This window comes from Podarcis raffonei, chromosome 14 (assembly GCF_027172205.1).
Source record: "Podarcis raffonei isolate rPodRaf1 chromosome 14, rPodRaf1.pri, whole genome shotgun sequence".
Taxonomy (NCBI): domain Eukaryota; kingdom Metazoa; phylum Chordata; class Lepidosauria; order Squamata; family Lacertidae; genus Podarcis; species Podarcis raffonei.
In genome coordinates, this window is record NC_070615.1 from 39,692,664 (window position 1) to 39,709,349 (window position 16,686).

General features: G+C 45.1%; 1 protein-coding gene across 1 annotated transcript in view; it reads left to right on the forward strand.

Annotated features, from left to right (window-relative positions):
* TMC5 (transmembrane channel like 5) overlaps positions 1–15,770 on the forward strand; it is a 35,983-nt gene extending 20,213 nt beyond the window's left edge. The window contains exons 11-23 of the mRNA XM_053364515.1: positions 1,951–2,106; positions 3,660–3,826; positions 5,870–5,948; positions 6,603–6,700; positions 7,098–7,193; positions 8,073–8,148; positions 8,812–8,945; positions 10,443–10,616; positions 10,733–10,811; positions 11,894–11,977; positions 12,918–13,022; positions 14,313–14,346; positions 15,492–15,770. Coding sequence (XP_053220490.1) covers positions 1,951–2,106; positions 3,660–3,826; positions 5,870–5,948; positions 6,603–6,700; positions 7,098–7,193; positions 8,073–8,148; positions 8,812–8,945; positions 10,443–10,616; positions 10,733–10,811; positions 11,894–11,977; positions 12,918–13,022; positions 14,313–14,346; positions 15,492–15,604 — 1,395 coding nt within the window. The 3' untranslated portion in view covers positions 15,605–15,770. The remainder of the gene's footprint in view (positions 1–1,950; positions 2,107–3,659; positions 3,827–5,869; positions 5,949–6,602; positions 6,701–7,097; positions 7,194–8,072; positions 8,149–8,811; positions 8,946–10,442; positions 10,617–10,732; positions 10,812–11,893; positions 11,978–12,917; positions 13,023–14,312; positions 14,347–15,491) is intronic.
* The last annotated feature ends 916 nt before the right edge of the window (positions 15,771–16,686 follow it).

The window sequence follows — 16,686 nt, forward strand, 5'->3', positions numbered from 1 at the left end:
CTTGCTTTGCAAGACGAAAACGTCTTGCGAGTTTGTTCGCTTTTAAAGCCGCTTGAAGAGGCGCAGTTGCGACGGACCATGCTTCGCAAGACGAAAAACATCGCAAGACGAAAAGACTCGCGGAACGAATTAATTTTGTCTTGCGAGGCACCACTGTAATAGAATTTGCTGGTTTGGTGATGGTCATTGACTTAGACAATGGTCATCAGCTTACAGTCATTGAGGATAAGGTTAGGAGGTTAGGATAGCTATACACAACATCTGGTATCTGAATTCCAGTTGCTGGGAATCACAAGTGGGGAGAGCACTGTAAACCTCAGATTCTGCCTGTGGGATTCCCATGGGCAACAGGTGGGCCACTATGAGCATGGCTGGCCCTACCATTAGACAGAGTACAACCTCAGGCGGCAGATGCTGCAATGTAGGCAGCAATGAGGATGCATCTGAGCATATGTCACAAGACTTGCCCTAATCTAGAAAGCATCTTTTGGGTGAAGCGGAGGGTGCTGATCCCTTTACGGTGTTGAAGATGCACCTGCCAATCTGTTTGGCATTTGCGCAGGGAATAGGGAGAGAGAGAATATACTGTCCTTTGCCTCGGGCAGCAGAATGTATTGGGCCAGTTCTGACTTTGAGAAGAGGATGCTGGACTAGATGGGCCGTCCTTATCTTCTTTAATATAACCGTGTGTATGGCTTTCTTAGGGATACGGGTGGCATTGTGGGTTAAACCACAGAGCCTAGGGCTTGCTGATCAGAAGGTCAGCGGTTCGAATCCCTGCGACGGGGTGAGCTCCCGTTGCTCGGTCCCTGCTCCTGCCAACCTAGCAGTTCGAAAGCATGTCAAACTGCAAGTAGACAAATAGGTACCACTCCAGTGGGAAGGTAAATGGCGTTTCCGTGCGCTGCTCTGGTTTGCCAGAAGCGGCTTAGTCATGCTGGCTACATGACCTGGAAGCTGGATGCCGGCTCCCTCGGCCAGTAAAGCGAGATGAGCGCCGCAACCTCAGAGTCAGCCACAACTGGACCTAATGGTCAGGGGTCCCTTTACCTTTACCTATGGCTTTCTTACCCATGAGTAAATATGCCTATGTTGCAGCCACATGACAAGAGTGGGTGAACAAGCGAGGGCTGATTCCCCATGTGACCTGGTTGTCGTCACCGTCTTACTTTACTGTACATTATAGCTTATGACAAATGAGCTTATCTGAAACATTTGCCTGAGCTGCATCATATGGCTTTATAACTAGTTTTCGTTTTAGCTGACCTCAGTTTTGTATTTGGTTGCAAAGTGCCCTAGGAGCTTATGATGAAGAAACCTGTGAGAGATGGATTTTATTGGGTAGGAGAGGATATATTAATTGCAGTTTATCCCTCCAGGCGCCCACCTGTGTGAGTTGAATAGAGTTTAAAGTCCCATCCTTGGCAGCAAAATTAAAAGCATAGGAATTAGGCTGTAAAACATTGTTTTTGAGCAAGTCCAGCTATGAAGTAAGCTGGCTTCCCCTCTCTTACCCCGAGGGAACAAAGAATCAGGCAACAACCTGGGAAGTTAAAAATATAGTTTACTTACAATCTTGCATTGGTTCACAGCAATGGCAGCAGTAAAAACTATGCAGGCAAAATACTGTAATATTTACTGTGTAACCAGCTTCAGACATATGCCTGGAGCTAGAACAAGTGCATGCCTGCATCCAGCACTGGTCAAAGGAAGAGAAAGAGGAACAAGAAGTACTACATGCTCCTTCCTCTTCTGGGGAGGAGGGGAAGTGACATCATACAGAACCCTCTCTACCAATTTTATTTCTATAGTCTGAGTATCTGCTGATCCGCAGTACAGCTGTGTGATGCTAGCCCCTTCTCATTCTAACTAGCAAGAATATGCATTTGGTAGGTTTGGCTGTTAATCTCCCACAACCTTAACAATCATATTTAATTGTTTCGGCTTCAGGAGACCTTGTCGGATGTGAATACTGAATATCTGAAGCTTTCTCAGCGCCAGAAAATTAACCGGCTCTTCATTCACCTGGCAGCCTGGGTTGTGTCGCTGTTAGCGACAGCTGGTTCATGCGCTGGCATTTACTACTTCTGCCTCATTAACTTAAATGTAAGGTCCTTTGATTTATTTCTTAATACATTTTTTCTCTGCTTATGCCTTTGTATAATAATATTACCTGCCCTGTGTTTTGCTTGCGAAATAAGCAAGTGTGCTTGTTATGTACTGAGTTGAATAGGATCCGAAATGCAGCAGTCTGATTGGTCCTAGAACAATAGGATTCAGAATGCAGCAGTCTGATTGGTCCTAGAACAATAGGATTCAGAATGCAGCAGTCTGATTGGTCCTAGAACAATGCAGCAGTATGATTGGTCTGCAGGAGCCACCCAATCCAGCTCCAGATGGAAGTGAATCCACAACTTGATTGGCCTACAGGAGAATTCCGGAATTAACCAATCACGTGCAGCCCATTCTGTAAATAATGTATATAAAGCAGATACTTTGGGGAAACTTTCATTCCTCCTCACCACTATGAGCTGAATAAAGAGCATGAAATCCACTCTTGACTCTGAGTATATTTCAGTGCTCTTACAAGGCTGTGTGCTCAGAGCAGTGAGGGCTGCTGCCTGTTGGGACTGGTGGAGCAAAAGGCAGGGACAGCCACTGCCAGCCAGAGTAGACAACACTGAGCTAGATGGATGAATGGTCGGACTTGGTATAGAGCAGCTTCCTATGTCCCTATCATTTCATGCTCAGCTCTGCCCCATGGGTTTGGCGTGGGGCAGAGCCAAATGTGCTCCCCCAGGCCTCTCTAAGGGGCAGCCCTTGAGTCTCCCCATGCTACAGCCCCTCTCCAGCCACATTTGTCACTAGCTTGCGTTGTACCCTCCCTGCGTGTAATTGCCTGGCTGGAATGTGTCCTTGGACTCCGAAAATGCCTCTTGCTTACCTGAAGGATAGAGAAGCATGTGTGAGCATGTACAGAAAGCAGCCTACAGTACAAAGGTGACATTTCCATGCCTTGCAAGGGGATGTGATCTCTGGAAGGTTGCTCAGAAGGGAACACAGCCTTCCTTCTGAGCTGAAAAGGGTTGCCCTAGCCCTGCTTAACAAATCCACACCATATTCTGGGCTCCCTGTAGGACTAATAACTCAACGCACACAGCCTGCTTGATCTTAGTTTTTGATTTGTCTTATGGCTGCTGTTAACTTTGCCAATTCTATAAATTTACTGAGTTTACATATCCAACCTTCTTTTGTAGGTATAATGTCTCCTTTCCAATTCCTGGCAATAACTATTCTGGCGGTGGCGTACAAAAAGTTTCTTTTCTTTTCCTGTGGGATAGCTTTCCCTAGTATCCCTAATAAATACACCTCTGGTTTCTTTCCTATGGAGATTTTAAACATCTTTTTAAGCTCTTCATGAATACTACCCCAAAATTTCTTAATTTTATCGCAGTCCCACCAAACATGAAACATTGTCCCTTCAGCCTTCTCACATTTCCAGCACAGATTGGACTTTAACTTATAGATCTTGGCAAGTTTAGATGGTGTCAGATGCCACCTATGAAACATTTTCATCGTGTTCTCTTTGATGGTAAAGCAGGCGGTAAACCTGATGTCTGAATTAAATAGCTTCTCTCTCTTTTCTCCCTCTCCCAAAGTTACTTCTTGACGAGAGTAAAAATGAGCTGCAAAGGGAAGCTGCTACCCTGGTGTTGCCCATTGTGGTGAGCCTACTCAACCATGGCGTGCCTTTCTTCTACTCCTCCTTTGGCTTTGTTGAAAAATTCACTTCTCCCCGAAACCAGATCTACACTGCTATTGTCAGGTATTGCTGTCTTCACACATGCTCCCCGTCTCCCTAGAGTACCATTTACCGTATTTTTCGCTCTATAGGACGCACCCGACCATAGGACACACCTAGTTTTAGAGGGGGAGAACAAGAAAAAAAAATTCTCTCCCTCTCTGCGCAGCGCCCCTTCAGTGAAGCGGCAGGAGAAACGGAGCCCCTTCCATTTCTCCTCCCGCTTCGCTGAAGGGGCGCTGAGCAGAGAGGGAAAGCTGCGCAGCGCCTCTCCAGCGAAGCGAAGCCAGGAGAGCAAGAGGGATCGGTGCGCACTGACCCCTCTCGCTCTTCCGCCTTCAGGCGGCTATTCCTGAAGCCAGGAGAGTCTTGCTCTCCTGGCTTCAGCAAAAGCAATGCGAAGCCTCCGGAGCGCAGCGAGAGCTCCCACTGCGCTCCGGAGGCTTCAGGCGGCTATCCCTGAAGCCTGGAGAGCGAGAGAGGTTGGTGCACACCGTATCAGTGTATCTGAAGAAGTGTGCATGCACACAAAAGCTCATACCAAGAACTAACTTAGTTGGTCTTTAAGGTGCTACTGGAAAGAGAAAAAAAATTTTTGTTTTAAATTTCTTCCAATCTTCTTCCACCAACTCTTCTCCCTGGTCTCGGATTCTGCCAGTCATTTCCGCCAGTTCCATATAGTCCATCACCTTCATCTGCCACTCTTCCAGGGTGCGCTTCTGCTGCGCTTTGGAGGCTTCGCGTTGCTTTCGCTGAAGCCATGGAGCCTGCATTCGCTCCATAAGACGCACACACATTTCCCCTTAATTTTTGGAGGGGAAAAGTGCATCTTATAGAGCGAAAAATAGGGTATTTAGTCCAAGTTCAATAACCAGATCCAGGGCAAGGTCGGAAGGCTCACAATGCAGCATCTTCACTGAAGCTAAGCTGGGTCTGGTTAGGGCATGGGTGAGTGACTCTGTGGGAACTGCATCTGTGAAGCCTTGCATGAGAACCTAAGGAGAGCCCTGGTGGAGCAAGCCCAAGGTCCACCAGGAGCTCACTGGAGGTCCACCAGCCCACTGGAGCAAGCCCAGTGTCCTGTTCTTGCCGTGGCCAATCAGAGGTCCACGAAAAGCCCACAAGCAGCATCAGAACACAGCAGCACCCTCCCGACCTGTGATTTCAACAACCTGGTATACAGAAGCATCCTTCCTCCAATAAAATTGGAACATAGCCATCATGGCCAACTGACCACTGGAAGCCTCATGCTCCATGAATTTGTCTAATTCTCTGTTAAACCCATACAAGTCAGTAGCCATTGTTACCTACTGCGTGAGTGAATAAAAACACTTGCATAGGAGGAGTTCATTAGGAAATCCTTTTATGGGGTGTGTGTCTGTGGATGAGAGAAGTCCTACTGGATCAGGCCAGTGGTGCATCTGGTCCAACATTCTGCTGCCCCAGTGGCCAGTCAGATACCTATGGGGAGCCTGCAAGCAGAGCAAATGATGCTTGCCACACTTGTGATTCCTAACTACTTTTTTTCTGGAGGCTTGCTGCCTCCGACCGTGGAGGTAGAAATAGCCATGGATAATAGCCTTATCTTCCTTGAATCTGAATAACCATGTTTTAAAGATGATTGTGAATTCCACAGTTTCATAATAATCATAGAATCATAGAGTTGGAAAGGGACCCTGAGGGTCCTCTGGTCCAGTGCAGGAATCTCAGCTAAAGCATCCATAATAAGAATAATAATTTTATTATTTGCACCCCGCCCATTGGACTGGGTTGCCCCAGCCATTCTGGGCGGCCTTCAACAAATCTAAAAACATAATAAGACATCAGACGTTAAAAACTTCCCTATACACTCACTCTCAGACTAGCCTACCTCACAGGGTTGTCGTGAAGGTGACATGGAGAAGGGGGAGGACTGTGTATGCCACCTTGGGCTCCTTAGAGGGAAGGTAGGATATAAATGCAATAAATGAATACATTTTCCGAAAAGGATCTGATACTGCCCACAAGTACTTTTCTTGTACTGTGTCCCTCTGCTGAATTCTGACGGCAATTGCTGCCCCTCTGTAGGAACGTTATTCTGAAAATATCAATCGTTGGGATCCTGTGCTACTACTGGCTTAACGAAGTGCCTGCATCAAAGGCAGAGGTAAGGCTTTCCAGTTTGCTTCTGCATTGCTGCAGATCTTAAGTATAAGGACATAACAGAAACTTACTCACACCCGTGCCTTGTTTTCTCAGACAGAACAGAGCAGGTAAAAATATTTGTTTTGGGGCTATTTCACTTCAAGCTGGAGGTGGAAGCTGGCAAGCTTGAAGGCTGCTTCATAGGGAAGAAAGGCCATATCCCATCCTTCTTTGAGCCTTGGTGTAATGTGTGAATGGGGATTTTTCTTCTCTTGGGGGAAGCGTGATATAGTCCAAGACACTTGCTTACCACTGCCAAGGTGAGCTGTAGGCAGCTCTTAAGATGGGCATCACGAGATGTGCCTGGTGGTCACAGCCGTGCCGAAATGCACCAGAGCTGCTGCTTTATTTATTACACTGCACATGATCTTAGCCAAAAGCCTGAGAAGCAATACTCATTCATTTACTTGCTTACAGCACTTATACCATACCCTGTAGCCAAAAGGGTGATCAGAGTAGCATACAAAAAAATAATAATCACTTCTATGATTGTCTCTGCCTGCAGGCTTACACAGGCGTATTACAGATAGCAAGGAGATGGAGAGTTCTTGTATTTGCCAGTTGATTGTTTCTCTCTGGCACACACTCATAAACTTTTTTATTTTCTTTTAATCAGTGCTGGGAAACTCTGGTTGGCCAAGATATCTACAGGCTGCTTGTGGCTGAATTCATTTGCTGCTTACTGGGATCTTTTTTTGGAGAATTTCTGCGGAGGTACGTGCACAGATTCTGCATTTGTACAAGGAAAATTCCTGTGCTGTTTCCTTTTCAGTGTTGCCAAGGGGATCCTTCCATCCTGACATACTCCTTTAGTTCTGCTTAACCTCCTTGCTCTTTCACAACTGTTTCATTTTCTCCCGCAGTGCTTCTTGGCATCGCATAGGTGGGGCCTGCAACAAACTGTCACAGCGTGAAGTGCTTCTGTTTAGTATGCCAGGTTGTGAGTGTATGACTGTCTGTACCTGTGAGAAGACCTCTGGCTGCTCGCCACGGAGCTGATTCATTGGGCTCTTGGCTACTTTCCCAACTTGGGCAGAGGGTATATATATTGGAGGTTTGCAGGACTGTTGGAAAAGTCTGGAGTTTCGAAATAATTTTGTTCCGCTTTTAGAATCGTTGGAACCAAATGTTGCAAGAAACTTGGCGTGCCAGAATTTGACATTGCTCGAAATGTTTTGGATTTAATCTATGCACAGACTTTGACATGGTGAGTAAAAATAATCTTACCCATAATATCTCTGTAAAATACAGAGCTGTGAAATATGTGGCCCTCCAGTTGTTGTACTAAATCTCTCATCATCCCTGATCTTGTTGGTTGGGGCTGATGGGGGTTGCAGTCTAACAGCATCTGGATGGGCATGGGTGCCCCAGCTCTGTTGCAGTACTTAGATACTGGCTGCATATTTCATGAATTGAAAGGAAATTCCTTTGTTTTTAAGCCTCAAACTGTAACAGTGCTCAGCACAAACCCTGCCTAGACCTGAATCCCTGTCATTTAGCAGGCTTTTATCCACTCTGGAGGGCCTTCTATGAGTGTGAATTTACACCCACTGCTGTCAAAAGGAAATCACTTACGACCATTTTTTTTATGCCAACTGTGGAGAGCTAAATCTAATTTTTCCTGGACTTAGCCTCAGACCCTGAGCTGCTCTGGAAAGCCTTCAGACCTCTTCAGGCTGAGGTCTAGCAGCAAGTCAGGGTCCGAACCAAATATCGTGGTTGGTGGTTGGTGCATGCCTGTAGTCCTAACACATTTTTCATATAGTTTAGTTATAGTATACAACTGCTAACATGGTTTGAAATAAGGTTTTCGACTTCCTTTTAAATGTTGCTAAAACGATAGAGAGGGATCGAGAGCAACTTATTTCATATTCATAATGTCTTAAATTATTTTTCCCCATTTAATTGCATGGATGTTATATATCCAAGTCGTGTTTACTGGGGGACCACTAGCTGAGACATGGGTGGTCTCACTTGGACACACAACTGTGTCCTCATAGTGGGATGCCTCCTGTTTATATCTTGTGTCGTGTAAAGAGAAGCTTTCAGATGATTTCTTCCTGCCCCTTTTCTCTCTCTCCTGAAGGATCGGTGTCTTCTACTCACCTCTACTTCCAGCCATTCAGATGATATCATATTTCATAATCTTCTGGGTGAAAAAGGTACTAGCTTCTCAGAATTCCAAGATCCAGGTTTGAGTCAATTACTGTTTGGTGAGAGAACCCCAGCAGAGATTTAAAATAACAAAATATGCAGCAAAGTAAGATGTGGAAACATAGACCTTTAAAATATGCCCTTGTGAGTTCCAAAATGTCCCTCTTCCCCAGCATAGAAGGCTTGATTACCCAGTCGCTTCCAATGTGAGGTAAGCCTGGCAGGACATCTTACTCTATGGTCTTAACCCCTTCATGCATGAATCAGACTTAAGCATGTCAGTTATATCAGGCTGGTTATCCCACATCACCAGGATTGGGGAACCTCAGACTCAAGGCCCAAAACCAGCTGTCTAGATCTTTCTATAAGGCCATTGGGACTCACCCCAGATCATAATCCCTCCTCAACCCCAGGTCAAACTGCTAGCCAGCCCTGCTTTGCTTTCCTGGGTGGTTTTCGCCTTTCTGGAATACATCACATTTCCTGTCAGGATTGGGATCCCACATAGTGGTTTCTTTGGAAAGCCACCAGTGCTTTGTTCTTTTTGTTTTAAAAAAAGCATGTTTAATGTATTGTTTGACCTTACATATTGTTTTGATTCAATGGCACATGCATGGATTTCCCACTGAATGTACTGAAATGCTCGTCTTCTTCGTCCTTGTTCCTGAAAGGTGAGTCTGATGAGGAACTGCCAGCCCCCTCGCAAAGCTTGGAGAGCTTCTCAGATGAACACCCTCTTTGTTTTCCTGCTCTTTTTCCCATCTTTCACTGGAGTCCTCTCTGTCATAGCAGTCACTGTCTGGAGGTAAGCAGGATTGCTTCTTTCCCCTTGTCAGATTACATTGCTCTGCCCAAGGCTTTTGTATACAGAGAGGGAATCTGTGGCTCTCCAGATATTGCTGCACTACAACTCCCATCATCCATTGGCTGTGCTGCCTGGGGTTGAAGGGAGCTGGACTCCAAGAATATCTGGAGGGCCATTGGTTCTCTAGTCCTGTTTTAGTGTTTTAGTCTTTGCTTCCGATATTTTTTGTGAGGGGTTGGTTGCATCACGCAGAGGAAGAGCTTGTAGCAAGGCAGGTGTAAATCACCCCAGTGAATGAGCTAATCACAGGTGCAAGTACAGCCAAGCAAATAGCTACACTACCAGCCTAGTGCCCCGACTATATCTGTGTTCAGTGCAGTGGTGTGTCTGTCTGTTAGTCAGTGTTAAAAAAGGTAAAGGGACCCCTGACCATTAGGTCCAGTCGCGGATGTCTCTGCAGTTGCGGTGTTCATCTCACTTTATTGGCTGAGGGAGCCGGCATTTGTCCGCAGACACTCCATGTCATGTGGCTAGCATGACAAAGCCACTTCGGGCGAACCAGAGCAGCACATGGAAATGCCGTTTACCTTCTTGCCGGAGCAGTACTTATTTATCTACTTGCACTTGACATGCTTTCGAACTGCTAGGTTGGCAGGAGCAGGGACCAAGCAACAGGAGCTCACCCCGTCGCGGGGATTTGAACCGCCAACCTTCTGATCAGCAAGCCCTAGGCTCTGTGGTTTAGACCACAGCGTCATCCACGTCCCTAGTCAGCATTACTTGTCTGGTATTGCTGAACTTATTTAGAAATACTTTGTACTTTTGTGTATTTGTATATATCTGTATCTCCCAAAGTCTACAAGCTGTATATATCTATATTCAGAACTGTTTTCCTGAGCCTTATCTTCTGCAGCAGTAAACTATCTCAACTCCTCCAGTGTAGTGATGGTACTGGGAGCAACTTCCACTGCGTGGACATCTCACCTGTGATTCCCAACAATTGATGCTGAATCTGGTCCTCCTGGCCTCTCTGCCCCAGCCCTGCCTTCAACAAAGGAGATTGCACTCCATTAACAGGAAGCGGTGTGCACTTTGTAAAATGGTGTGGTTTGTCTTTCTGAGCCGAAAAATTGACAAGGAAAGGAAACCATGAAATAATCTCTTCCCCAGTGCTTCTTCCATCCTGCCCCAGGCAGGGAAGATGGCTCTCCAGTTGACCTGTTCTTTGAGCCAAAAACCTCTAAGGGCCATGACCAGTCAGTGCTGCGTGAGATAGACCATTTTTTTAGAAAATGAAGCAGCTTCCTTATATCCTTAATTAAATCTTCTTAAAAAACAACAACACTCCTTCCAAATGTTTATGGAAATGGTTTCATACTGGTCTTTAGAATGCAGCAGTGGTGCTGCATCGTGAATCGTATCCATGCCATTGTTCTGTGCGTGCTAAAATATGTGGACCTCTTCCTAAAAAAACCTTCCCCTCCCCTCTTTGCCCAGGTTGGAGCCTTCTAAGACATGTGGCCCTTTCCGTGGTTTGGTGACTGTCTTTGAGTCTGTTTCCAGCTGGATGGGAATACTCGCCAGTTATCCTAGTTCGAGATGGGTTGTGTGGATTTATCACAACTTAATTGAAAGCGTGCATTTCTTCTTCATCCTCTCCATCATTGTTTTGTAAGTTCCTGTCAGCTGTGCGTTTCTTTATTTTAGCGATGTAATAAGAAAAGGTAGATCTTCTTTTATTTGCAAACGGAAGTGCTAATTTTAATTTCTTAAACTCTTTGTTTTAGAATCATCACCTACCTCTACTGGCAAATAATAGATGGGCGTAAAATAATGGTTAAACTTCTGCAAGAGCAGATCATCAATGTGAGTATGTTGCTGGGGAGGCTTCCTGTTATGGTAGTTTGGCTATTCATTCTCTGGCACAGAATTTTATATTGTTGGATGTTTGGGTGCAACTCAGCTTCTGGAATAGGGGTTTGCATGGGGTAAAGGTAGATGCAGTGAGGGACATTCACATCCCCAGACTATCCCTGTACCTTTAATCTATCAGCTTCCTTCTCTGTCTCCCTGTTGTTTAGACTGATTTCTTTACCATCTGTTTAAAACTTCCTCCTCCTCCTACTTCTCCCTTGGACCTCAATATGAGAGGTCATCTTTAACTATTTGTTCATCTCCAGATTAGTTAGGTTGGAACGAGAAACATTTTTCTCCAAGTTTTGTATGTCCTACAGTAAACAACTTTATTACTTTCTTACCTCCATGCATCTCCCTCTGTGTGTGATCGCAATAGGTGAAGTCTACTCTCTAACCAAGATTTACTAGCTAAACACTCTGCATACTAAAGGGTTTCAATAAGTAGCTCTCTCTCCCTCCCTCCACCCCCCCAAAAAATACCAGCAGCAGACACCATGACCAACACTCTTCCTGCTGGATTCAAAATGCACAAAAGTGTTGACATTTCTGATTGGTTACCCATGTAACCAATTTGACTGCTGCTTAGAGCCAGTCGAAGAGGTGGAGTTTGGGGGCTTCCTCCAAGCCAAGGTGAAAGAGGAGGGCGGCTGGGATTTGCTTAAGGGGGCAGTGAACAGTTGATTCAGTGCACCTGAATACAACATAGAGGGCTAAAGGAGACATTGCATTAAACACTTATTTTTAAAAGTGTGCTTGTACTGACTACATTTATTTTGGGATTGAGGGGAAGGCATTTATTTTGGGGGGGATATTCTGGATCAGAGCCCTGCAATCCAGATCATGGCTGTTCTCAGATTTTCTGCCAAAACACCTGCTATCCTCCCTCCTCCCAATGGCGCTGTTAGCTGTAACGACAATCTTCTGGAGAGAGACCCCACAGCTCATTTTTCTTCAAAATTAATGTGGCCAGTATACACATTTTTTCGAAAGTGCATCTTCTAATACTGTACTCAATTTTTGTGTGTGTATAGGAAGGTAAAGATAAAATGTTCCTGTTGAAGAAATTACGTGCGCTGCAGGCATCTAAACTTCAAAATCGGGGAGAGCAGCCACAGGTTAGTTGTGAAAATGTGGGCTTGTAAAATACTGCCTTATTCATTATGGGCCGTTAAAACAATTGGCTAAATAATCTGGGGGAATACATGATGCAACATGGCAAGTTGTTTATTAGTATTGCACTAGATGGCAGTAGCGATCGCACAGAAATCCCAGGCCACTGGAGGTGCCTGTGTTGGGTGCAGGTTTAATCCCCTAGGTATTAAGTCTTGGGTAATCAAGCTAGAGCTGTGATCTCCCGGAGACTGAGTGACATTGCCAGACAAGAGGACATAGCCCAGGTAAAACCAGGGATGTTCCTAGGGGACCAGATTTATCGGACCATACCAGCCCCCTACCTTGCAGAAATCCACTATGTGGAATACCGCAGACTTCTTACAGCGGCTAGATTAAATGTCCTTGACTCTGCGATATTGTGGGGAAGGTACAGGGGAGTACCATACGCCCAGAGAACCTGTCATTGTGCCATGGGTGTGGTTGAGTCCACCGAACACATTCTCTTGACTTGCCCTTCTTATGCAGAGCTTAGACAAAATTTTATAGACCCACTCCTATGTCAATTTAGCTTCCTACCCGGAGAAAACCAGGTTTTACACTTGCTGAATAATGTCACTAGAGCTATACCTTTCTTGGTGGCGAAATTTCTTTTTTTAGCTTTTAAGCGTCGCAAGACTATAATTGACTGTATTGATATGGGGCTATCTGTTTAGCCCATTTTAGTGTTGGCTAATCTTCCTGGATGTTTTAACTGTGTATTGACAAATGTACTTTTTTTCTGACTGATGGTCGAATAAAAAGGTTGATGATGAAGTCTTGGGATACAAGACTTGCCTTGAGCATGTTACGACTTTTGTAGTTGCAATCCTTTCCATCCATCCTGAAGTGTGGTTAAGTATACACAGTGTACCTAATTTTGATACTTCTCCCCTGCACACACAGAGGAGTTCATCTGTGCGCCAGTCAACTAGACAGCAGGTACCTGCACCATTGCCTAACTCCACTGAAAGCTCTCCAGCAACAGAGGAACGAGACTCTTACTTTGAGGTAATGGCAACAGCAACTGAGAGAGGACCTCTGGGCGTTTGCATTGAATTGAAATTCTTTTACCACTCTTCTATGGTTCAGAGCTCACCTAGAGTATTGTTTGTCCAGTTTTGGCCATTGGAGTTTGCAGGCCCAAGCTCAGTTGTCAAGCAATCTGCTTGGCATGCAGAAGGTCCCAGGTTTATTCCCATTGTATCTAGGTAGGGCTGGGGAAAGCTCCTGCCCGGAGAGCTGCAGTCAGTCCATCCCCGGTGACTGTTGGCACTGATAGGGCAGAAGGCAGGGAAGCCAACAGTAGGTGGTGCCAGAGCTAATGATGAGCGGAGCCAACTGATTCTAGTTCCACCCCCATCCTCTTGCCCTTTCTGAGTTCTAGAAAAAGGATTGAGACTAAACATTAGATGGAGCTTCCTGGCAGAGTTGAAGCTGTTTTGACAGCGCAGCAGGCTGCCTAGAATGGTGATGACCTCTCCTTTGGTTAGAAACATTTAAAGGGAGGCTGGATGGCCACATATCGGAGGTGCTGTGGTACTGAATTTCCCACTTCAAACAGGGGGCTTGGCTGGATGACCTTTGAGCTTCCTTCCAGCTCCAATTATTGCTTGGAGCCTCACAATTTGGTGTCTTTACACTGCCTGTGTAGGTGGCAAAAAGCAGGTGGAAATCGAAGCCGCCTAGTCCTTCCTCAGCAGCCCATGTTCCCAGCAGTGCTTGAATTATGTCCCTAGCTTCTCAGTGCTGGAACGCAAGGACAAATGAAGATTAGAAATTGTGCAATAGTAGCTCCCCGGAGAAGCTCCCCATCTAGTCCAGCATCCTGTTCTCACAGTGGCCAATCAGATGCCTATAGGAAGCCCTCAAGTGGAATCTGAGCACAACAGCAGTCTCTGTGCACTGCAGTTTCCAGTAACTGGTATTCAGCAGCATGAACAGCACTGAAGTGCATTGGGCCAAGTGCTTTTAATTATCAGTGGCGGAATCAATTGTTCCAGCAAGAGCAGACCAAAGCGAATGTTCTGATTTGGAATCCCTTGGTGGTGGTGGTAGTTGGTGTGGAAATACATGGAAAATCTCCAGGGTGTGTTCTGATAGTTGATTTGGCACTCACAAGAAACAGATGTTATCATAGATCCTGGCTGGAGAAGCAGAATGGAGAGTGCTTCCAAGGTGCAATCAGTTGGAGAATAAAGAATGTGGCAATTAAAGCCCCGAAATTCCCTCGCCTCATTTTAGACATAAGGAACTGGGGATCTGTCTGTTATTACATTGCTATGTTTTTCTTCCCTTTAGCTTGCAAGACCCCAGATGACCAGCTTCTCTCGTGGTAAGCATAAGCCTGGCGCAAATAGGCAGAGCAGGTGGCAAAAAAATGAAAACCCAGCTCTCTGAAGATCTAAAGCCCTTTTCAGGCATTCAGCTATTAGTAGGAGGGCGCAGGGCTGGCTCTCCCCCTACACAGAACTACACAGTGTATTAGCTGACATGTTATTGATGTAGTCAAGAGGCTTATATTGTATGCATGATGCTTCCAACATGGAAACTCAGGGTCCCCATCTCTGAAGCAACTCTTATGTGTGTTAGGCAGCTCCCTTCAGATTGACCTGCCCATGTGTAATGTGGGGGATGTGGCCCCTTCATGTGCTGTTGAGGGAAGGGGGCTAGCCCCACATCTTTCCACAGTCCTTTTCATGTGTTCAGAAATTAATACCTGAATAGGGCTTTAATTACCTGGTCAGGAATGGTATAGACTATAGTTTGTTGTCAACATCTGAATTGGCAAACTATGGTTTGTGTTTGCCACCTATCAGGATTGGAAAGCCACTTCAAACAGTGTTTTTTCAATTCCATTTTGGAGAGGAAGCAGAAACTGGTTTGGTGATATGGGATGGTGGGGCGAACTATGGCTCATTGGAATCAGGAATTGGAAGTGGAGGAGAGAAAGGGAAAACACAAGCCACAGGCTTGGAGCAAACAACCAAACCAGCTCATTGTTTGAAAAAGTGTATCAGCATAGGTGGACTACTGGTTGAACCTAGCAAAATCATCATTCTACTTTTAAAAAGCAACTTCTGCTTCAAAAATAAATGATCTATGGGCTCTCGTCCAGAGCACAGTCCCAATCTGGATTGGGGTCCCACAAATTTCCTGCCGACGATCTCTCTCCCACCCACCCGTTTACCCCTGAAGGTAATTCTTGCAGTATGCCTCATCTTCTGGAGAAAATAGGGTTCCAATCCAGATTGGGAGTGCACTCCATATCTGGGACACACAGCTGATTTTTCTTCAAAATACCAATGTTCAGTTTAAGGATGCTTGTTAAAAACATGTGAATGACCGAGAGAGGCGTTAACAAAAAGGGCTGTGAATAGATAATCTCCATTCCATGTGTGCCATGGTTTGATTCGGAATGTGGGTAACTTCTATCAAATACGACAGTGCTGATCCTTTGCCATCTTGTCTTGCTTGCAGTTCATGAGAGTAGCCATCCAGCCAAGAATGCTACAGCTTCTGAAGCTCTGGCTCTGGCTTTGAGAGCCAGGCAAGAGGCTGAATGGGAAATGGGAGATGATGAAAGTTCCTGAAAGTGGAGGAGTGCAAAATGGACAGAGAAGCACTCTTGAGAATTTTGCTATTTGCACTACTGAGGCCTTAGAAGGATCTGTCTGCACTTTTGAAAATTGACGAATGAAGGATGGTGTTGAAAACCAAGGCTTTTTGCATCAAAAAAATGTATTTTTTCACTGCAATTTTGCTTTTTTATAATTGTTTTGAAAATATTGTGAAACATAATTAAAACAGGATGCAGCTCATCAACGGAATCCAGGACAGGATTGACTACATATGGAAAGATGTGAGATTAAATACCTTTTTCATGGAACTTTCTTACTGGATTAGTGTAAATTATTCCGATTAATAACTGCCAAGAACAGGTCTGTAAATATTTGTTGTAATCTTTCTGAAATGCTTTATTTTTGCTGTGTTGATCAGAATATTTTTTTACAGAGATTAGAGGCATTTATAAAGAATGATAATGAGAGCTCTGTTGTTTTTTTTAATTAACATGCATTGTCACCACTGTGAAATGTTAAATCTGGTTACATATATCTTACTTCATATCTGTGCAGTCCCAACCTTTTCTGGAGAACAATGGCTACATAACCAAACACCCCCCCCCCCCCAGTTGTAATGTAAGTTTGGAAAACAGAAACCTGTTTTAGCTGTGACTTTGCAGCTGCACATTTTTAAATTGTTTGACAAGGACACTCTTATTTCCCTTACATCAATGGTTGGCTGCTTCAGTTGCCATCTGGCCCAGCTAATTCCTTCCAGTCAAACTACTCATATGAATTGCAATCAAGAGCACTTTTGAGGAGTGCCTGGCTGCTGGAATCAGGATTGCATCTACAACAGGAGTCGGGCGAGTTCTTGCTGCTCAGCTGTTTGTGGTGCTTGGCTTCTTCCTGTGAAAAGCTGGCTTGCAGAGTTTAAGGCACAACCTTTGCCCTTCCTAGTGTACTCCTAGTTCTTCTGTATCCCTACTAGATTTCAGCATCCATTTTCCCCCAAGTGGTCGTATTTTCTTTGCTTCTACTTTGTCAGGTAGTTTCTAGTTTCCCTAACATAAGCAACTTCCATAGTAAAGGCATTTCCTTTGTGTGCGTTT